The 23,419-nt window shown below is 34.6% G+C and overlaps 2 protein-coding genes and 3 non-coding genes across 9 annotated transcripts; all 5 read left to right on the forward strand.

The window, feature by feature from the left end:
* Positions 1–5,833: 5,833 nt before the first annotated feature.
* LOC147395609 (uncharacterized) lies at positions 5,834–19,090 on the forward strand. 2 transcript variants are annotated; one of them, XM_086450388.1, is made up of 11 exons: positions 5,834–6,076; positions 6,212–8,914; positions 9,028–9,157; positions 9,245–9,333; positions 9,685–9,923; positions 14,075–14,161; positions 14,631–14,730; positions 15,728–15,935; positions 16,030–16,114; positions 18,449–18,488; positions 18,574–19,090. In XM_086450388.1, the coding sequence occupies exons 1-11, from the start codon at positions 5,966–5,968 to the stop codon at positions 18,832–18,834; spliced, it is 4,053 nt and encodes a 1,350-aa protein (XP_086306514.1). In that variant the 5' UTR covers positions 5,834–5,965; the 3' UTR covers positions 18,835–19,090. The 2 variants fall into 2 exon arrangements, with proteins under 2 accessions (XP_086306514.1, XP_086306513.1); XM_086450387.1 differs by having other exon boundaries at positions 5,836–6,076; positions 18,449–18,491.
* Positions 19,091–19,806: 716 nt separating this feature from the next.
* LOC147395610 (UvrABC system C protein) lies at positions 19,807–23,419 on the forward strand. Of its 4 annotated transcripts, none has more exons than XM_086451314.1 (4): positions 19,807–19,964; positions 20,147–20,275; positions 21,660–21,721; positions 21,810–22,102. In XM_086451314.1, exons 2-4 carry the CDS (start codon positions 20,196–20,198, stop codon positions 21,863–21,865), a joined length of 198 nt encoding a protein of 65 aa, XP_086307440.1. In that variant the 5' UTR covers positions 19,807–19,964; positions 20,147–20,195; the 3' UTR covers positions 21,866–22,102. The 4 variants fall into 4 exon arrangements, with proteins under 4 accessions (XP_086307440.1, XP_086307441.1, XP_086307442.1 ...); XM_086451315.1 differs by having other exon boundaries at positions 19,820–19,964; positions 20,132–20,275; XM_086451316.1 differs by lacking the exon at positions 19,807–19,964 and adding an exon at positions 23,046–23,419 and having other exon boundaries at positions 19,974–20,275; positions 21,810–21,904.
* LOC147395611 (small nucleolar RNA SNORD25) lies at positions 21,003–21,083 on the forward strand. The gene has a single exon (XR_015181237.1). It is a non-coding gene; the product is annotated as a small nucleolar RNA SNORD25 (small nucleolar RNA).
* Positions 21,155–21,233, forward strand: LOC147395612 (small nucleolar RNA SNORD25). The gene has a single exon (XR_015181238.1). It is a non-coding gene; the product is annotated as a small nucleolar RNA SNORD25 (small nucleolar RNA).
* LOC147395613 (small nucleolar RNA snoR136) lies at positions 21,279–21,424 on the forward strand. Its single transcript, XR_015181231.1, has one exon. It is a non-coding gene; the product is annotated as a small nucleolar RNA snoR136 (small nucleolar RNA).

Raw genomic sequence — 23,419 nt, forward strand, 5'->3', positions numbered from 1 at the left:
CATGATTAGGGACAAACCCTTGCTTGTGTATAACTATCTCGCCACACCCCTAGTAGGTTTGAATTCGTCATTTTTATAATCAGTGAATTTGTTGATAAATTACCGGCGATATGGTAAGGTAAAATCGTTGTACTTTACCAACGGCTTCGTAGATTATAAAAGTGACGAATTCATTGGAGAGGATGTAATTTTGTACTTTTCAAAAGAAATTTGTAGTATTGTGAGAAGGGAATTATTTGTAATATTGTGAAGTTCTCTCTCTAATTAAGAATGATCTCTAAACATGGGGCCCTCTTCTTAGTGCTAAGGGACGTATAAATCCTTGGAAACCAACCTTTTTTTTTTTCTCTCCCACATTTGTGTTGTAGAGAGAGAAACATTTTGTAGGGAATCTACTTATTTGTATGCAAAATGAAGAAATAAGAGGAGGTTTATCCCATCATGGGAATGCTCCAAGTTCATGATGTTCATTCAAGACTTGTAATTCTTCTTGTTCATTGATTCTTTTGCCGATTTCTGCAATTCTCTCTCTCTCTTCCAATTCTTAATTATAACTCTGAATTCTTGTCTGTCATTTTCATTGCCTTTCTAATTTTTGAAAATTTTCTTGATCTTGTATGTTTTTTCATCTATCCATCTTACCAATTCTTGTATAATTTCTTAATTCTTGTTCAAGCCTTTCTTCTTGTTATAATTTCTTTTATTATCTTCCTTTATTGTATTTTTACTATGAATCATCTATGAAATCTATATAATTAGAAAAAATATATTTGTCTATGGCAGAGTGGAAAAATTAATGCACTTATAGTTATTCTTATATTCATCTGATCCCGATCTCCTCCCTTCGAGAGAGGGATCAACAACATGAGTGATTTACTTTCTTTTGTCAGCTCTTCTCACATAACTGTTGTGTAATAATTGTCTTGTATTCTGTTTCCTTTTTTAGTTGCTAAAGAGGGAATCATATAATATTTTCTTTTGGGTTTTTTTTTTATTTCTATTTTTAGGGAGATAGACATGTTTTAGTAACTCCTTATACATAGAGATTTCTAAGGTTTTAAAAACTTAAGGGTTTTAGGGGAGAGGGGTTTACAAGGGTCTAAAAGCTTGAATTTGAGATTAAAACCTTTGGTATTTTTTTGTACGGTTGTCCTTTGATTTCTTAGTGGATAAAATTGATTTTGACTTGTGAACGTAGGTACACTATTCAACCATATAAATCCTTTGTTTTTCGTGTACAATTTTTGTTTTCTTTACTACTTCCTTGTTTTACAATAACAAATCAGGTTTAGTCAAATTGTCATTATTATCCAGTAAGGTTTGTTCACATGATAAATTGTTTGTTGTTCAAGATGGTTGCTTGTATTGTTATATTGAATTCTTCGCCGTAGTTTAACAAGATGAGTAACATGCTTGGAACCTCACTATTTTTAAAAGATTGGATAAATTCACAAAAACAGTTGTTTCGAGCAAGTTAAGATGAAATATATATAGTTTGTGAATGAAACATAAACCTAAGGTGATACGCGAAGTTAATGCGTGATTGCATTAGAAGTGAAGGCATAAATTGCTATCTAGTATAAATTGGAGAGACATGGAATTAATCAACAAAGAGTGCAAAATACAAAATCATATGGAATTACACCTGGCTTTGACTAGCTCTATTTTTATAAAATGCGACGTAAGGGGAAATAATGACTATATAAGATTAGTCCTTGAATAACATGATTTGGGTGCCTTATTTACCCACACCAATAAGGAGTTCATCCGATTATAAGGATAAATTGGAAGCCTTGAGGAAGTGTGGCTTGTCTTGACGAGTACCAAATGCTAAAAGAATGAATTGTTAGAAATTTTCTATCAATTTTGAATTATAGAGAATATAATTTAAAAGTAGAGTTATTTTATTATTAAAGTTTTTTTGGAATATTAAAAAAATTGTTTAAAAAGTGATTGTACTTTTAAAATAACTTTGTCCATTAATAAATTCAAATGTTTTAGAGGGAAATGAATTTTACTTTAAAGCTTTTAGTTTTATGGAAACATCAATTTTTTATTTTTTTTTTTTTTTAATTAGTGGGATTTACCTCAAGCTAATAAATGATTCTTCATTTATTGAAATTCTTATTTAATTGAAAATATTTTATTGTATGTGAAAAATGATTGCTTGTTGTTGCATTCACGCATCATTCGAAAGGAAGAGTGGACGTTTAGAACGCATTAGAGGTGCACTTTGCACATACGCATCATAGCTAGGAGCATGTAGTAACTCTTTCCTATTTGTTAAGTGTGCCATCGAGGTTTGACCTAGACCGTTGGTTGGATGATTGGGTTGATTGATAATTTAGAGTGATTGATTGTAGTTAATGGATGGACCATTGTAATCTTGACCGTCGCATGGGTTTGCCCGTGAGATGACTTCTCAAGAGGTATGACCACAGTCAATGAGGTTTATGCAACTGTCGGTGTCCATTCTAAAAGGGCGTGACTATCTAACATGAACCTACATGATTGCTGAAGCAACAGTCATGGCAATTGTCGGTATCCATTCTAAAAGGGCGTGACTATCTAACATGAACCCTTACATGATTGCTGAAGCAACAGTCATGGTGCATGTCCAAAGAGACAATTCACTTTATAAATTTAGACTTTATAACACATTTTTTACTCACTAAGAATTATAGATTTTCTTCGTGTATTTTCAAATCCCCCTTTCTCTTTCTTGGGCACAAAATCTTAGTGTTCAGATCTCTTATTAGTATAAAAATAGTGGGAGATAACGAGAGATTGAGCTTCATTGTATCCTAAGAATATGATTACTAAAAGCTATTTGCACTATTGATTTAATACTAGAAGGGGGCAAATAATGTTTAAAGAAAACGTCGTTGCCATGTTCCTCGTAGAACAATCAATCTTTCTTCATCTTCTTAGTTATTTGTTGCCTCCATATAATTTTTCCAACATGAATTTCTCACCTGAACTTGATCTAAGTTTGTGTTTTATTTATTATTAGTCATAATTTATGGTTCTTCCAACTTTGCAACCCATAAGAGATTGATGATATTGTTTAGGAATATGTCTACAGGCACAACAATCAATTCTTTATATCGTGACATTATTGACTTTTAGACATGTCTCTATAATCATACTTCACATTATTTTTATTCAGATATTCACAAATACATTTAAGATGATGATAACTATTTATAATTGTGTCTTATATTATGAATCCTTGAACATTTTTCTTTAATAAATGCTACTAAAGTAAAGACTCCCCAAATCATGGGTTCTTGGTGTTTCACATTTTTTACTTATTTATAACTTGTCAACATAATTTTAAAAAGATTAAAAAAAAAAGCTATGTAAACAAGTTATCCTAAATGTTCCATTTGGTTTATGCTCATCCTTACTTCCTTAAAGACTAACCATAACTCCATAAATATGGTGAGTTAATATTGAACATAAGTTTTACCTTGTTTTGGAGTATTGTCGTTATGAAAGAGTTTCGCGATCAAGAAAAAAACTTTATGAGCCAATTATGTAGTTATTTCCTTGTTTTTAATTGGGTTTGTTGAGATTTTTATTTTTACAATTTTAGCTCAATTATACTTTCTTATATTGATAAATTTTGAGGTCCAACTCAAAACCAATTGGCTATGAGTGGAGAGGCCTAGGAACTTATAAGGAGAGAGACAAAGTAGTTTGTGTCCGATGTGGAATTGAACTCAACTCGCCTCTGCACATGTGGATCGGAGTAGGCCAAAACATGTGAAGATATGAACTAGGTTATGTGAAGAAGAGAAATACAGACCGATCTGTTGGAGAAAAGGAAACTATGAATATAAGAGGGTCACAAGACTAAACTAGAATATGACTCACTCGAGAGTGAAGGGAAGAATACACTCAACACTCCCCCTCACCCATAAAGGTGGAAAGATTCAAACCCTTAACCTATATGAAGCAACGATCTGATAAATTTAGGGGTTCAATTCAAAATCAATTGGCTATGAGTAGAGAGACCCAAGAGCTTACAAGGAGAGAGACAATGCAGTTTGCGTCAGCTGTGAGATTGAACTCAACATATATGATTCATATTGGAGAAATTTTTAAGTTTTATTTGCTTAGCTTTGGATTATCTTATTCATATATAGAATTGCCAACTTTCTATCTTATACAGAGATATGAAAAATAACCAAACAAGACTTACTGCTTTCAATAGCACACAAATTAACATTAGACATTTCTAGGTAAAAAAAATTGAGTGTTTTACCAAGCCACAATTGTTTCAAAATATTTACTCAAAGTACCCTATATTCCTTTTGGTATTTATTTATTTTTACCAAAGTGAGTGAACAATAAATATAATTTACTATTATATCCCTTTGTTTTTCAAATTCATACAAATGATATAATTTTTTCCCCAAATTAGATACTTAGCTGAATTTACCTTTACATTGTTACTTATTTTCAACTTGATATACCCTGAACCCAACATAAAATTTGGACCTTTTCATAATTTTGTAAAAAAAAAAAAAAAAATTGCAAATGTGAATTACAAGGAGTACTATTTTTGTAAAAATAATTACCAAATAAATAAATATAGAAAATATAAATTTGATTGATAATTCTCAATAGGGTATTTGTAGGCATTACATCAACCAAGATATATACTACCTAATATAAATATTCTAGAATATCTTAATTGATATATTCTAAATATCAATATATATTCTAGAATATCCTTCATCACAACCTTCCATTTGTGTGAGATATAGTAACAATGATACAATGTATCTCATGTATTTTAATGCAGTGCATCTTATTCTCTAACATTTTTGACAAATATTTTAAAAACATGATTTGCCTCATAAATGATAATTTTAGTACTAAAAATTTGCATGGCGAAGTTTTGCATGAAAAAAAAAAACTTTTTGTATGATAAAATTTTGCATGATTTACATTTATTTGCAATGGAACGAAGGCCGAACTAATAATTTCTCTTCGTTGCCAAACTGAAAATTTTAATTGATCGTATTATTTAGGCCTACTAAAATCACAGGTATTATCAAAATTGTTTTAAGTAGCTATAATCATGTTGATTAAGCTATATAGAATATAGATTAACGAAGGTGGGTCCCACATGCAATGTTCCAAACTCTTTTGGGTCCACAATTCAAGAATGTTTACCCATCTCTTGATGAATATAAATACCATCAAAATCAGCTTGATTGGTGATCTTTCGATTTGGATTTGACTATGATGACAAATCACCAATCAATTTTTTTTTTTTATTTATATTTATAATCATGGATTAATGGGCCTTACAACTTAAAAGGCAAGAAGCCCATATTTTGGGGAATCACCAAATATCACAATATTAGTGTGACAAAATAAAGAATAATTTTACTGCAACAGTACATTAAGAATATATTCCTTTAATACAAATTACAAAGAGTGCCTGGTTGTTGCAGTGTAACTTGGGTGGAAGGGGGTAACCTAATTTTTTAAAAGTAGGAGGAAGCTCAAATTAGACTCATAAATGAGGAGGGTTAAGTAAGGAAAAATTCAAATAAAATACATGTTTCATATATAATGGATCTCGTTAGTTAGGCCCACTGTTTTAACGGTCCTGATCAAATCTTAGTCTTAGGGAGAGAGTGCTGAAAGATGTTATTAGCTTTCTTGGTCAACAAGGTTCTAAATGTTAGGAACTTTTCAGAGTCAAAACGAGGTTGTACAGTTGTACAGTTTCCTCAATTGGAAATGAGAATCTCTATAAATTTATTCCCAATCTCAACCGTTGATTATATCAAACCTCGTTGGACAATAGAAACTTTCCCGAGTGAGAAACCCCAAAAGTATCTACCATTTCCAGAATCTCCTCTCTAATTCTTTCTGTTACAGACACTCCCTTGCTTAACCTACGCACTCCCCTGCTTATCCTACGCACTCTCACTCTTCGTTCATGGCGACTCTACTCGAAGAAAATGTTTCTGAGAAGAAGAAGAAGAAGAAACGAAAGATGGAAGAAACAAAACCTATTCGAAGAAATCTTCGTGTTGGTCAGATAATTGAGGTTGAATGTTGCTTTCCCTTTTCAAGATTCGAAATTTCTTTGTTATTTTTCTTTGATGGTGGAGTTCTTGTTTTGGGTTCTTCTTCAAGATTTCTCTTTAATTTCTCTGTAATTCTTTGTTCTATGTGATTGTAGGTGAGAAGTACTGAAGAAGGTTTTCATGGTTCATGGCATTTAGCCACTATAATTGGTTTGCATAATTCAATTTGTCGAGTAAGGTACGAACATCTTCTCGTCGATGATGGTTCTTCCAAACTAATCGAAACGATCAGTTTTCCTTCTGTAATGGACCGTGGTTTAGTAAGGCCCCAACCTCCCCCATTAGAAACCCATCCATGGTTCCTGAGTTATGGACTCTGTGTTGATTCTTATCTGAATGAAGTTTGGTGGGAAGGCGTGATTTTTGACAATGAGGAGGGTTCGAATGAGAGGTTGGTGTTTTTTCCAGACTTGGGTGATCAATTGGTGCTCAAGATTGAGAATTTAAGGATAACCCAAGATTGGGATGAAGTGTCGGAATGTTGGAAAATTCGCGGGAATTGGTTGTTTCTTGAGTTGATTGAGGAACATGAGAAGGAGTGGCCGGTGCTCGTTTCGTTGAGACAGATTTGGTTCGATGTGAGGGCTAAAGAGGTTTTTTATCAGAAAATTAGGGAGTGGACTTGTTGGGTGAGACCAATTTGGGATGATTTAGTACTTGAGGTCATACTCGAGTACTTGAATCTAACCGCTGAGTGTGTTCGTAGTGTTATCGATCAAGAAAATGCATCAAATTTTGTTGTGGGGACAAGTAAAAGAGCGAGGCATGGAAGGAAGAGTGCTATTAAGTGTAAATTTGATGGAGACATTAGCTTGAAACATGAAAAAAATTCTACTAAATCACATAGCAAAAGGTCACACTATGTATTAGATGAGGTTGTTTTGGGAGGCCAAGTAGAGGACTCTACTGCTCTGGAGCTTGTATTGCAGAATGAAGATCGGATTGGAAATATGGTGGGTCCATCGGTTGATGATCTTCGTATGGAGATTGGCGATCGATGCATTAATAATATCTTAGATGATTCTTGTGATCCAAAGGACATTACTTTGAGGAACAATGTTGATGAACTTATTTGTAATGTCACATGTTCTGATCTGACAAATAGTAAATTGGGAAGAGAAGATGAAACTCAAAGAGAGGTGTATCGAGATACTACAGATGGTCTTGTAAGCAAAAATAATTCAATTTCCGATGAGCCCAATACTAAGCCTAAAAGTTTGGCATCGAGAGAAAAAAGAGCTTGGGTACCTGCCGGCCCAAAGATACTTCCCGGAGCCGAATACTGCCCAGATGCACTCATAAATTATTTACTTATCGTAGAAAAGGGGATGTCTTGTCGGAAAGAGTTGAAAGATATTACTTATAATAGTGCAACATTAAAGGCTAGAATGCATCTTTCGTACATAGGTTGGAAGATCGAGATATATAATGATAAAAGAATGGTTAGAGTCCGTTATATCCCTCCCAAGGGGACAATCATGTATTCACTTACTAAGATATGTAAGCATTTGATGGAAACCACTGCAAGGGTTCAGAGTCCGAGGTCCCAAAATGGTTGCTATAGTTTGGTTGATATACATGTAGAACAACACCAAGGAAGTAAGGGTGGTGGTGGTAGTTCTATTCTGGTTGAAAAAACTCGAGAGAAACCTCACGCTTTAGAATTTTCTAAAAGGAAAACAGCACCTGAGCGTTTTGATTCTGATGTAGCTATTGAACCTGAATATTGCCCTCAAGCCGTTGTAGACTGGTATGAACATGGTTCACAGGTTGGAGGTCTTATGTCTTTACGTTTAAAAGCAAAGAAGCACCTATTGGCTGTTGGGTGGAAATTTTGGTATGCCACGAGGCAACAAATAAAGCGCGAGTTATGTTACACTTCTCCACAAAAGAGAACTTATTATTCTCTTCGAACAGCTTGCAAGGGATGTATGGATGAATCACTTTCTGAAAGTAAAAGACCGATGAAAGGTGTGATTACTAGTGAGGGACCCGAGGTCCCATTGAATGGTGATAGTTTCTCGGCAATGATATCTACCAAGGTCAAGGAAAATATGCTGCCCATAAATGGGCAATCCGGTCTGTTGCAGTTAAGAGAATTTCTTGAATTTGGTAATGTAATGGTCAAAAGAGTTAGGGGACCACGGAAGAGACGAATTGACAGTTCGTTCCCTCTTACATCCATGTTACTTCAAAATCAAATGAATCCCATTAAAAAGCTAGGACACACATTGGATCACAATGTTGGTTACCATGAACCGAAGAAACGAAAGACAACCAGAGAACGATTAATCGGTAGCCGTCCAAGCTGTGTGTTGCGATCAAGCAAAAGGGCACGGCAGGTTGTGGTATCGAGTCCTTCACATCATACCCCTCGAACTGTTCTATCTTGGCTGATTGACAACAATGTGGTGTTGCCAAGGTCAAAGGTACATTGCATGAGTACAAAGGGCCAACATTTAATGTTCGAAGGAAGGATAACTCGAGATGGGATCAAGTGCAATTGTTGCCAAAAAGTTTTCAGTCTCACAGGCTTTGAATCTCATGCTGGTAGCATGTATCGCCGACCCGCGGCCAGCATTTGTTTGGAAGATGGCAGGTCTTTGTTAGAGTGCCAAAAACAAATGTTACAAGGTAATAAGCTGAAAAGTTTCGTTCCCGAACCATATAAGAGAATTAAAAGCAATCAACCTCACATCGAGAATGACTACATATGCTCTGTTTGTCACTATGGGGGTACTCTAGTATTGTGTGATCAATGCCCATCCTCGTTTCACCTAAGCTGCCTTGGTTTAGAGGTGGGTTCCTTGTTTTGTTTCTTTACTTCAATTCAAAGTTCTATTATCTACAATTTATTATTTATGAGTTTTGATTATGGAACTAAAAGAAAATTTTCTATGCGACTATGAAGGATTTGCCAGAAGGAAACTGGTTCTGCCCATCTTGTCAATGTGGTATATGTGGCCAGGGAGAATTCAATGGGAATGTTGAACAGTTCACAGAGAAGACTGTTCTCTATTGTGATCAATGCGAGCGTGAATGTAGGATTAATTCTAATCTTTTAGAAGCTCAATTTTGTTATATATGTTCCGTAATGGTTCAAAGATAATTTGTCCAACTTTTTGTAGATCATGTGGGATGTGTGAGAAAAAGAGGACCAGGGAAGCTTCACAGTTGCCCGAAAGGAAATTGGTTTTGTAGCAAAAAATGTGAAAAGGTGCTTCATTTTTTCCTGAAATGTTTCTCTTTCGTCTTTCTTTTTCATGTGTGGTGAATATTATAGAAATAGAGGCTGTATTGGTCTGTAAGGTTTGTGGGGGCTCATGTGACCGACACTTCGTATTTGGGTTGTATCCATTATCTGTTACATAGCTGTTTGTTGGTATATTACATAGTTTAAAAACATACTTTTCAACATCATTTATCAGATGCTGCATTCTATTCACTTTCAATCTCTGGCAATTGGAAGTTGGGACATATTTAATTTTAATTTAGTATCGTGAGTTTTTTTCCTAGTAAATTACTCAATAATCATCTATATTTTGATATTTCAGTTTCTTTTCTGCAGATATTTGTGGGTCTCCATAAACTTTTGGGGAAAGCTGTTCCAGTGAGAGTGGATAATTTATCATGGACCATTTTGAAATTCTCGAGAGATAGCCATCACAAGAATGCATCTGATATTGAGACTATGACGGAGCATCATAGCAAGCTCAATGTAGCACTTGCTGTAATGCACGAGTGTTTTGAGCCTATTAAAGAACTTCATACCAAAGATCTTGTTAAAGATGTTCTCTTCAATAAAAGGTGAGATTTTCTTAATTTCCCATTCTAGAAATCTTCTTAGCTCATTTTCTTAGTTGGAATAGTACATGTTCCTTGTTTTGTATTTGTAGTAGATGAGTAGAATTTTCAGCATATTATATCCAGGACCTCAGATTTTTTTTCTTTTATTTTCTCTATTTACAGATTGTATGTAATTCCATATAGTAGCCTCACTCTTGAATGATTCACAATTTTAAGACCTTGGAGAGAGAAAATAGGGAAAATTACCTAGTGGACTGTAATATAGGGTTTTTTTCCTAAATGCCCACTAATTTTTGGGCTGTACTTAACAATCCCGTTAGTAAAGTTTTTTTTAACTAAACGCCCCCTCACCTTAAGGAAATGTTTGAAATACCCAAAATACTCCATATATTCAACCTTCTTGGACACAACCATTGATCTTATCTTATCAAACAAAAGGCTATTGCGATTACACGCTTAACTATTTTTAATGGCAACCAAGACGAATGGAGAACGGCTATTTCAACATGAAGCAAGGTGCCTTTCTCTTCAGAAAGGGTGAGTATTTATCCCTTTTTTTAAGCTCAGCTGTGAACCATCAATGGATTCACTTCTTTATTGAAGTGCCAAGAAGAGAAATTGTTGCCCTATCTTTTCTTTGGATAGGTAAAGAGTTAGTGGTTAATAAGGTGAAATTAGGTTCAAGGGGTTTGAACCTTGGCCATGGGAACAACACTCCACACATGTTACCAACTTTGCTAAGTGATGTTTTGATTTAACGCAATAATATAAAAACACTACTTCTTAGTAAGAACAATTACACAACCTTAACCTTAGTCAGATTTTTTCTCGATTTTAATTTTCCCTTACCGATTTATTATCAAGCCCTTATTTGATGACTATGCTTTATTGAGTCTAGCAACGAATTTGTTGCCTTACTGAATAAAGCAACGAATGCACCATTTTTTGTTTTAAAGCAGTGAATTAGCTGCTTTCTAAGTCCCAAACTAGTGATTTCACTGCTCTTTATTTCTAAGTGGCAAATGCTCTGTTTATTGGTTTAAAAGTGGTGAATTTGCTCCTTTGATTCAGTCAAAATAATAATCAATGCTCTAAAATGATTTACATTCTTCACTTGCCTTTTATATATTCGGAAGCATGACAAAGAATATGCATTGATTTCTATTTGGCCAAATTGTGAAAAAAAAATGAAGCATCAAAGAGAACATAAATCGCACACAACACAAGAATTTACGTGGTTCAACAGTGTGCCTATGTCCACAAATCCGATCAAGAACAATTACTATTTTCTTTCCTTGGTTTAGTTGCTAAACGCGTCTCTATACCCAAAAATAGAAACCCCCCCAAAAACAGAAAAAACCTTTAAGAAAATATTACATAATTGCCTTTGTGGTAACCCTAAAAATTTGGTCGACACCCTTGCAACCCAGCGTACCGCCAACAGAATACAAGACATTTACACAACACTAATAAATTGGTGAATTCCTTCTTTCAAAAGCGATGAATTCGTCGTTTAAAAAGCAAAAAAAGTAATGAAATTGCTGTTTTCTTTGTTTCAAATCAGCAATTTCCTCTTCTCTCTCTCTTGATTTGAAACTAATGTTTTCAGATGCCGAGGTGTGAGGCAAGGCGCTTGATTAGCCAATGCCTCAAGGCATAAAGTGTAAGCCTTAGACACATGATATTTTTAAATAAATAATGCGAGATATAACATAACTAATATTAAGCAATTGAAAAAGTAGGATAGCAACCCCATATTCCCAATAATCAAATACACAAATGAATACCAAGTTTTATCCGTTTCAAGTTTCTACAGTAAATAATTATTTTATGATTATTGTAAAAATAAAACTAAATATATATATTTTAAATAACTTCTTCTATATAATATTAAATACTACCAAAACTTATTTATAAATCAAATAAACTCAACAATTTTCTTTGCATGCGACAAAGAAATGGTAGCAAAATGAAATTTATAGGATCTTGCTAAATTAATAAATCAAGAAGTACAGAAAAGAGATGAAACAATAGAAAAATAAATGTAAGGCGTATGCCTTTGCGAGCTTCTTGGCTTGAGGCATAAGCCTTAGCTACTCTTATGTTTTAACCTTACGCCTGAGAGCATTTTTAATGAGTCTCATTGCGAGACGTGCCTCAAGGTGCAAGTATCATACATCTCTAAAAACATTGTTTGAAACTTCTGTGGTGATTAAATCCCATACATCCCTCGAGATTCGTGTCAGTTCAGTTATTTGTTCCCCGATCAACTCATCTTTTTTCTAGCTACTTCTTCACTGGAGATTGATGCCAGTGTGATGTCTGCCAAAGAAGATCTGATGATTAAGTTAGTAGCTTTAAATGGAATGTCGAAAAAGGTATACAAACTGTGATGTTTCTTAATGGTCTTTAATGTATATTCAGAGGGTTGTAAATCCTTCTTCAGTTTTTCAATTGATCAGCCTGATCTTCTTCTTTCTTTCTTGTATTTATGGTACTAAGTATGTTAATAGCTGTCAAAATATGATAAGAACACTCATGGGACAAGCATCTGTTAACATGACAGACCATTCTAAATGTGGTGACTCGGTTCTGTTAACATGACAGATCATGCTAAATGTGTCAGAGATTTGTCTTATTAACTTAATCATACTTGCAGAACTCTTTGATTATGTGAGTAATTTAATTTTACCGAGCTGAATTATTCTCTCTTTAGATCTTGATGTCACAGTTACAATGTAAATAACATTTCTCTGCTCTTGTATTTACCTTTCTTGTCAACAAAATAAAAAAATTAATTACTTTTATTATTTTACCTTGTAATATGCCCAGTCATCTATAATTCCGAACACTATTATTGACTTGTCTCCTGTAAAAAACATTTAGATTATAGTGATCTGAAAAATTGTATGCCGAGCTTGTACTGTTCTTTGTTTTTTAATTTGAATTGGTCAGATATTTACAATGCTGGACTTATACTTAGTGTTAATCTTTACATTGTTAATCCATTGCTAAATGGTCGGCCTTCTTATAGACTGAGCTTATACTTCACTTTATCCTTTGAGTGATATTTATAATTTGATCTTCTCTGTCCTTCCATCTTCTGAGCTCATGTATTAATTCTAATACATGATTAATTAATCACTAATAACTTTACACATGTAAAATAATGGAGAATATATATATATATGGTGGGATAAAGAGAGTGGGGTCCATAATGGATACCTCTACACATTAATATGCCAAGCGTATCTGACATGATAGGTAACCCATATTGGATACTGTATGGATACCTGTTCATAACAATTTTCTCATTTCCTATTGTACTCTTAGGCCTTGTATTGAAGCATAGAATTTTTTCCTAAAATGTACTTTCATATAATAAAAAATTCTATTGCTTTGGCATGTGGATCCAAAATGCCAAAATAGTAAAACTTTTTTTAGGAAATCTTTTTCTAGGCTTTTCCATTATACAAGTATCACTCTGAAAAACTTAACAATGGTTCTTGTTGAACCCACTTTCTCATTGATTACCAACCACCTTGTCTGCCTAGCAAAAAAAAAATCATTAAAACGTGTTTTAGGAAAAAATTTCTAGGCTTTCTTACCACGCCTAAGTTATTTTCTTAACTCTTAACCATTTCTTGTTTGTCCTGTCAACTAAACTGTTCAAGTAGTATATTACACAAGTATTATCGTAAATATTTTGCAATATGAGAAGTTTCATTATGTTCTTCATGATAGCAACTCCAAAAAGACTTGATGTAAACCCCAGAAAAATGATACTTAGACCCTGTATAAGCTTAAATTTTCCAAAGAAAAATTTTCTTACCTTTCTACTAATTAGAGCTTCTGAAGAATAAAAAGCAGTAAATGTACCATTTTTAGGAATTTTAAGCTTCCATTCAAGGCCTTAGCATAAAAGGACAAATAATAAAGGGCCATCAAGACAGTTCTTGTTTTGGTCACAGTTATTAGGGGTTGGGAGATAGTTCTGTGGATGAGTTCCATCCTATTTCATTCCTCCTTCATAACCTCTTCAATAAGATTCATTAAAATATTTGATCTGTCAATTATTTTTTCTTCCATTGGCTCTTTATCTCCAACATTGTTGCTTATAGGCCTGATACCGATTTATGGTAATTTTGCAGGTCTGTGCTGAACCGGCTGAACTTTCAGGGATTCTATACTGTTCTTCTGGAGAGGGAGGACGAACTAATCTCGGTGGCTACTGTGCGGTATGTTTAACTGTATCATAATTCCTAATTGTGCCCCTCCCCTCCCCACTTTACCTTTTTTGTGGCCCATCATTAGATTAGCGGAGTTTGCCTTTGCGTACGGCATGGGTATCCTCTTTGGGGTTAAAGGGGTAAAAGATGAAGGATAGTAAAGTTAAATGGGTATTATTGAAAAGAGAGGGGGGGGGGGGGGGGGGGGGGGGGGGGGGGGGTTAGGAAAGACAATAAAGTGGGGTGTGTTGACCCCCTTCCTTTGTCTCAATTTTTATACCCCACAAAACTGTAGTTGATTGGGGTCCACCGTTGTGTTTTATTATATGGAGGGGGAGGAAAGACAATAAAGTGGGGTTGTATGGACCCCATTCCTTTGTCTTAATCTTTATACCCCACAAAACTGTAGTTGATTGGGGTCCACCATTGTATTTTATTATATAGATGGTAATCTGAAACATGATTCTAATGTCTTTAGGATATATGGTGACAAAGTTGCAGAAGTACCTCTTGTTGGTACTCGTGTCCAATTTCGTCGACGGGGGATGTGCCGTATTCTCATGGATGTGCTTGAAAAGGTAAGTTAATTAGGATCTTTTTATTCTAATCACTAACCAACTCATCATAATCAAAGCCTTATACCATCTGTGATTGGCTGAACGGATCATTTTCCTCTTCTATCTATGGTTGTGTGTTCTGTTAATTGAAGTGTCTCATTATCTACTCTCAAACTGTATCCAGTTGAGGCAAGACCATGGTACCAAATATGGTCTTCGTTGCTTATGAAAAAACCATCTTGATTAACTTATTTTATCACATATCAGGGCTTCTAGTACATTTTCATGACTGCATTTATTTCAGATTTTACCTTTTTGGTGGTTATGTCAGTTTATGATTTTTGTCTACTTTCCAGAGAAGCAGCCCAATTTATGTAAGCATGTCCAGAAATTTGCACTGTTGTTGGTAATATAAATTAAAGCCCTTGTTCTGGTGTTGTGGGACATTTGAGTTCAGTTCACTCGAATTCTCCCCAATCTCAATGAATTAGATCGAATTGTACTTGAATACAAGACAACAACAAAGAAAATTTCAGAAAATTGGGAGTTTTATTAAGAAATTTAAAAGAAAAAGATGAATTACAGGTTTGAAGCTCCATCAATCGTAGTTCTCTCTCATGGTGAGAAAGAATTCCTCCTTCTAGTTCATTTTCTTCAACTCCAAGCTCTCATTCTTTCTTTTCTATTTATGAAAATTAAGTCTCCAACAACTTCCAACCACTTTTTCTGAAACTCTCTCCTCTATTTAAGGATAGAATATGAAAAGTTGCAAAATACCCTTTAACTCCGAAAAGTTACAAATTGCCCCCAATAACTTTATTAAAAATTTAAAAAGCAACCCCAAATACATAAAAATATGACATGTTATTGTTTACCCTATAACACCGGGGGAATAAGCCACATAACTGCAATGGATTCAGTTTGAATTTGCACATTTCTTACTTTGGCTAATGTAGTTCAGTTTTAAAAGCATGCAAAGTGAGATCTCTCACCGTGTTATTTCTCCTTTGTTCTTCAGAAGCTCACAGAATTAGGTGTGAAGACTCTAGTTTTGCCTGCAGTTCCTCAATTGCTAAATGCATGGACGACTTCATTTGGATTCTCCAAGATGACACGTTCCGAGAGATTGGAGTTTCTGGAGTACACTTTCTTGAATTTCCAAGACACTACTATGTGCCAGAAAATATTAAGGATGACACCTACATCAAAATTTACTGGACCAAGAGGTATGCATGCTCCTTTTTCCCCCTCTGAGAAGGAAAAGTAGTCACTCTCTTGTAAATTCTAAATGGGTATTCATTATTTCTGCTGAATTTGCAGGAAACAGACATGAACTTGGTAGTGAGCTCAATCAAAGTATAGAGAATATTGATTTGGAATATATACCCACAGTAGTACCAGTGGAGTATGTTCTCCCTTCTCATTCCCTTGACTTTTCTTTACACAATATATATAATAGCACATATGACGCACATTAGAGCGGATGGAGAGATTTACCTATAGTTGGCAGAACAAGATGCAGCAGAAAAATGGTGCGAGAAAATTACAAAATTGATTTTCTCCAAAAATCAGAGTAAAAAATATAGTAAAGGAGAATATCAGGAAAAAACATTGGAAGTTGAGGTAATCGTTGATTGAAAATGTCAGGTTTTGTTTGATTTTAAATCAAAGATAAGGATGAAAAAATGTCTGTAAAGCAAGTTTGATTGATAGGCTACCATGGTCAAGTTTCTAATATCGAACAAACTTACACCCTGTCAACATTGATGTACTAACCCAAGAAAGCTATCCAAATAGAAAAGAAACCTTTTATACTATATTCATTATCGTATTAGTACTAAGTACCATCATCATCACCATTAATGTCTCCATACTGTTATTAATTGAGACAACCAAATGAACACCCCACCACCCCACACACACACAAAAAAAAACTAGAGTTCTTTTTTCTCTCCTCAGTGTTGTGTAAACCATGTAGAAAAAGGGAAAAAGATTAAACTAAATTGCTGCTAGTACTTATCTCATTCTTATTATTTCTTCTATGGGCTTAGAGCCTTAGACCTATAGCTCTGTTGGTTTGATACATAGCAAAGCAACTCCGAGGTCGTGGCTTCAAGTCAGCTTACCCAAAAAATAAAAATAAAAAATTATTAAGCAATAAGCATGAAGCAACCAGAAATCCTTTAAAACCCAAAATTGGGGCTTCAGATTATTAGTGTGAAAAAAAGGGTAATGACCTACTTGCTTCGTCTCTCTAATTTTTGTCTGAAGGTGTATGGTAACTAAATGGATTGTAGGAAATTGATGATTTGGGACATATTTGTTAGCTTAGGTTCCTCCCAAAAAAGGGATGAATGATTTTTTTCTCCGTTTGAGACATGTTCTCGAAGCTTTTCCCTATATTTGCTGATCTTTTCAGTGGAGTTTAAAATGTTTATAAAAAAACCACCTTTTTTTTCTCCTTTGAAGATATTTTCAATGGCTCCACATCTAATCTGATTGGATGATCATAATGATCCAAATAAGATTAGCATCATGATATCATCAAAACCAAGTCTCAAAATTTGGGTCAACTAAACGAATCCAGTTCCTCTGTTCAGTTTTGTTTAAATCCATTTCATTTGATGATTCGAGTGTGTTCACATCCACTCTTACTACCTCAATGCACATCCTTCTTGGTTTTGCTTACTCTGCTTGAAACTTCATTTTGCATATTCCTTCTAACTGGGACTGTCATCTGTCTTTGTTGCACATATTCAGACCGTCTAAATTATGTTTTTCTTTGTTATCACTTCGGTTTACTTCCTACATTTTCACGAATTTGTTAACTTATGATTTTTATCTTTCTCAATTGGGATTCATCTCAGTATCCTCCCATGTTATGTCAATCTATTGTTTCTTGATTGCTCCACAGTCAACTTCATAAAGCATACCAGACTTGTTTTCTTATTAATTCTTCTTTTAGTTTGATTGGAATGTGTTGGTTGCATAGCACTCCAGAAGCACACCACCATTTTAACCATTCAGCGTTGGTTTTATGCCAATATCCTCCCCAGTCATTCCATCCCATGATCCAATTCGGATTCCGTACACAAATCACGTATGGCCTTTTTTACTTCTATTTCAGTACAACAGTAAGGGAACCTTGGATCTAGCTAAACCTATAGCCAACTCATACCCAATTGGTTTTAAATTGTATCTTGAATATGAGATTCATGACTTCCAAAACATTTTTAGGTTGGCATTAAGATTTTCTCAATTTGTCTACAAAAATGTATCAATAGTATATATTATGACAGTGCTGCTTAAAAAAAATAGAAAAAATTGAAATATTGGGAACTCATAAACTCAACACAAAATAAGGTAGCAAGTTATTGTATGAGATATCTGTTTCATGGATTCAGGAAAAATGAAATTGTATCCCCATTTCCCCTACCCGTGTTCGTCCTAGTATCGTTTATCTGGGCAACTTAGTTGGATATCAATCTAACTCACTTCATTTTGCTCCTAGAAAGAATGATTGGTTGAAATTCCACATTGGGAGCACTCTGAGGTGTGAATCGTCTTGTTTTTCCCCCTCACTTCTGATATTTTCCCTTGCATTTGCAGAATATATACCACGAATGCCGCTTTGTAAGATTGATTTAGTTTCCTGTTGTTGGGCTACATTGTTTTCTTGTCAAGAACAATATGATTGATGTTTATGTTCTTGACAATTGTTTTTTGCCAATATTGACAGATGCGTCGACTGTGTCCCAATCAAACCGGTTCCTCCAATTGTGGTAATAGAAACTCATACCACTTCACTCTACGTACCTCATTTACTTTCAAGGATTGCTGATCATTAATCTGATATGTTCACAGGTGACCCAACAAGTGAATGCTTCCGAATTCAACCAACAAAACAATGAAATTAGTATGGATGGAAACTGCTCGATTAAAAGTTCGGATGAAGGGAAGGAAGACAAACGGTTTGGTAATGTTGGCTGTATGAAGTACTACTCCAGGCGTAAGAAGTCGGTTAGAGCTGAACAAAATAAGGAAGACATAGGCCTCCATGAGGTATTTTTTTACAAGTACAGTCGGCGGCGGAGATATCAGGCAAACAACACATTGTCGAGCTAGTAATCAAGATTGAGGCTACACGCGATAATTTTTTTCCAAAAAAATTTGCAATTTTTTTTTTTTTTTTTTTGTAAATTAGGCAGAGTTGGTCAAAGGAGCTTGATTGTAAATCCTAGTATCTTTTTGTATAGGTGGGGGAGGAAGCTGTAGATATATATAGAGCTCATTTTGTCCGTTTTACTTCCATAGAAGATTGAATAACTATGGGAATTAACCATTATTTTTGGTATTAATGAAAAGCTAGATCCTTCCTTTATTTTGTGTTTCATTTTATCTTATGTGTCCTTGAGGGGCGTTTGGTTACAAGCACAAGTCTGTCTGGCATACACTAAAACCACGATCAGAGTTATCCGTTGCTCCCCTAACAATGCATATGTTTTGTTCTTTCTAAATCACATTTTCACTTGTCCCATGTGTAGTTTAAGGGGGTGTTTGGTAGGAAGCACAGGTCTGCTTGGAATACACTAAATCCATGATCGGTCCTCTGCCGCCCTGCTAACAATGGATTAGTTTCTTCCTTCTAAATCACATTTTCGCTTGTCCCGGGTAAAAGTTTATCCATCAAAAGGAATCCCCATTTTCGCTCTGCTAACAATGGATTAGTTTATTCCTTCTAAATCACATTTTCGCTTGTCCTGGGTAAAAGTTTATCCATCAAAAGGAATCCCCATAGACCAAAACACAGAAAATAAGTTTATTCCAATCCATTCCACTGCTGTTCCATATTATGGACAATTACTGAATGATCCAGATTGATTCCTAATTCCTATGTGGGATATAATCAAGGATAAAGAAGTCCCATTTTACGTTTGATCTAATTAACACAAGCTGCAATTTTAGAGATTTTATTTTTATTTTAGGATTTAAATTAATATTTTGTAATTAAGAAAGGATTGAGGTTATTTTTGTCATTTCATAAATTGTAAACTTGAGTTCACTAGGGTTTATTTCGCAAATCCATTAAATGTGACCATGATATCTCAACCGTTCAAATCTTCCAATCCACAGATAAACCGTCCGATCTCGTTCCCATTCGCCTATAAAGAGAGACCAAAGGCCGCCTTCGATTTATTCGCTTTGGTTGCTTTCTGGAAAAATTAGGGTTTTCTTCTTTGTGTAGTTTCTATCAGGTAATTAGGGTTTGTTCCTCAAGCATTTGCAGTCTCTACAGGCTTCAATCGGAGAATGCCTTAGGGTTTCTTAATAGTTTCTGAATCTTAGTATTTATAATTTTCTAGAACATGTTTCTAGGGTTTAATCAAATCTTAGTATTTCTTATGTTTATCATCGATTTTAGATTTGAATTTTTCAGATCTTTGTAATTAATCTCCGTTGGGAACAAGAACGAAGAAGAGATAAACATGGCGGGAGGAGCTAACTTCATGAGTAGAGTTATATCTTACGTAGTTAATGAGCTAGTCGTTAATGGCCTTGCCAACAGGTACTCTCGCTATTTTTTTCTCAATTTTTCTTCGTTTTCCCCCTCTTTTGGCTGAATTTAGATTTAAATTACTGTCTCTATGTTTGATTGAAGCTTCTTAATCTGGTCGACGGGATTCTTTGTTCCCGATTGACTCGTTCCCTTGAAGCTATATAAATTTCAATTGTTTCTTCAATTTTCTGTGGTGCAAAATGTCTGGTACCGCAGCTTGAGACGGTTGAGAAGATAACCTGTAAAATATTGTTTTTTTTTTTTTTGCTTCATTATCTGGTCATTGTAGATCTCTTAATACCCATTGGACTCGTTCCCTTGAAGCAATGCAAGCTCAGCGGTTTCTGCAATTTTCTTGGTGCGAAATGTTCTGCATCCCAGCATGGGATGGTTGAGTAGATTGGGGTTTATTTTTATTTTTTGAATTTTTGCTTCATTATCTGGTCATTGTGGATCTCTTAGTTCCCATTCGACTCGTTCCCTTGAAGCAATATTGAAGTGTTGCTCTTTCTATAATTTTATCTCCTCTGTTCATTTTTTTTTGCTTTGGAAAATACTTGAGCACGTATATCTTTTGTTTGGTTTGTTTACTAGTATCAAAAAATCCCTACTTCATGACATTTGAATAATATCTCTGGGCGATATGTGTGGACTTTAATTGTCTTGTTGGATTGGGTTTCTTGTATAGAAATGTGCAAATATTTTAAAATTTAATTTGGGGGTCTGGATTAGTTTAATCAACAATGATAAGTCTACAGACCTGTAATGATTTTGTGAACATGATCACATCTGAGAACATCTAAGGGACTGGGTTGATTAACTTGGAGATTGTTTGATTAAATATTTCTTTTGTTTTTTTTTTCTCTTTTGATTTGATTTGAGATTTATGATATCTATGATGACTCCATAGACCTGTACTGACCGCGGATATGACCGCGACAAAGAACATCTAAGGGGCTGAGATTTCTTTCTTATTTCCAATTTTTTTTAAGATTAACAATAATTGTTTTTATTTGCTTCACTTTCTTGGTTTATTCAACTTTGGCCGCCTGATTGATTCAGTGATAGCTGCTTTTTTCGAGTGAAGCAAGAAAAATGTTCCCCTCGCTATCCAGTGTGGCGATCTATGTTGCATTTGGACGTTGGGAAACGACATTTAATTTGTGATGATTTAAACTTTATAATTTGGGGATCAAATCGTTGGGCATTCCAAACTCATACACTGAATTGTGGTGAAAAATGCCTAGATATGGATCCTTTTGTACTGATTGATGCATGCCAAGTGTTTTCTTTCCTGGGCTTTTGTTATGATACCATTTTCATGTTTCCTGATGATCAGAAGCTGTATTTGCTTTGTTTTTTTATTTAAATTTTTTTTCTTTTTTCTTCTCAGTCCTGCTTTCCAGAGATTTGCTGTGAGAACATCCAGGAGAATAGAGGATATCTCAAACAAAGGTTTGTTGTTTTCATGTTTGCAATTCCCTTGCACTTGTTGGTTCTGAATTTGAAATTTTTACTCATGAATTGTTTGTAATCTTTGCAGCTTTAAAGAAAAGGCAAGAACTTGAGGAGCAGATCAAGAATTACAAGGATAAGTGATTCCAATCTGAAGAAGGATAGTGTGCCTATGAGTCATGGGTGTGTATATTCTAGTAACTGTTTTCTTTCTTGACTGTATATAATGCTAACAGTGTGGTTCCAGGTCTTCTTTCTGAAGAAGAGGTGTAGAGATACCCAAATATGATTCAATTTTGGTGATGGTTTGACAAATAATATCTTGGTGATTTTACTTAATAATAATGATATCTTGGTGATCTGTTGAACTTTCTTCCTGTATCCATGAATTTCTTCCCCTTTGTATTTGGCTACTTTTCTTGTAGTATGTGGATGGGTGATTTCTTGTCCGTGTTTAATTCCCACCTAAATTTACATGGGTTGAATTAATGGAGAGTACCTCTATTGCATAAATTGAAGTGCCACCCATGCTTATGGACAGCATGTTTGTGGCTCACAGCAACATAATTGAGTCAATTTAGTGCACTATCTGTTTTTTGATAGTTTGGAATGACAAAAATAGATGAATATTGGGATTGTGGTGTTTGATTATTTGGAATAGTGCTTTATTTTAAATTTTTCTTCAAGGATAGTTTTTTTTGGTAAAATGCTGGAATGACACAAACCAAGACACAAAGGTGACACAATGATGTGGTGGTGTGCACATAACCGGAGATGCTTTTTCACTAGTATCGCCACCATATCATTGTGTATCCCTTTGTGTCACCCCAGCATGACTTTTTTATTTATTTTTACACATGATTAGAATCTCACTTTTTAAGATGAATAGAGGCCGGTGGATGGTATATTTGGAAATTGTTGATTCAAAATTTGATTGATCTTGAGCATTTTATCTTGGGTGACATATTTAATTTTCAAAATACTTGGTTAAGTTGGGGAAAGATTTGGGCATCCACCCCTCTTCCTCTTCTCCACCAATGCTCTCTTACCCTAAGTTGGCTCATTGGCATATGGCCCTTATATTTGAAAACCCTTTTTCTCATTTTCCTCTTCTTACATCATTGTTTTTTTTTTGAAACTCCTATGAACAATGGAGAAAGTGAAGATGCGTAGGTGCTTGTGGTTTTTTAATTTTTTATAATATGGTTAATGTTCTAACTGTCAACAAGGATACTCTTACAAAATGATTTTGTTCTAAACAGACCAAAACTAGATTTGATGGTTGATGACAATTCTAACAACTGAAAATCTTCTGAATGATTAGGAGAATATGAGGACAGACTATGCAGAAAATTGTGATCCAATGGGGATGAAGAATAAGATGAAGGTGAAGAAAATAAATAAGATAAAAGAGTTTAAAATGGTTGGTGGTTTAGAAGATGCGACAACTGTGGTGGTGAAGAGTGAAGATTGAAAGTAGTTGGTGGCGGTGAAAAAGAGAAAAAATATCGAAAATAGTGGGTGACCCTCCAAATCAAAAAAAAAAAATGGTATTTTTGGGTTGATAATGGATTGCCATCGACCACGCAAATTAAAAGATAAAATTCAACGGTGAAAAATCTAAATATAATTTTGTTCTCTGCAACTTCATTGCATTGGATTATGTTTTTGAATGTGATCAGATCGGTAGGGTGCTGT

This window comes from Akebia trifoliata, chromosome 8 (assembly GCF_017979445.1).
Source record: "Akebia trifoliata isolate Shusen 1 chromosome 8, ASM1797944v1, whole genome shotgun sequence".
NCBI lineage: Eukaryota > Viridiplantae > Streptophyta > Magnoliopsida > Ranunculales > Lardizabalaceae > Akebia > Akebia trifoliata.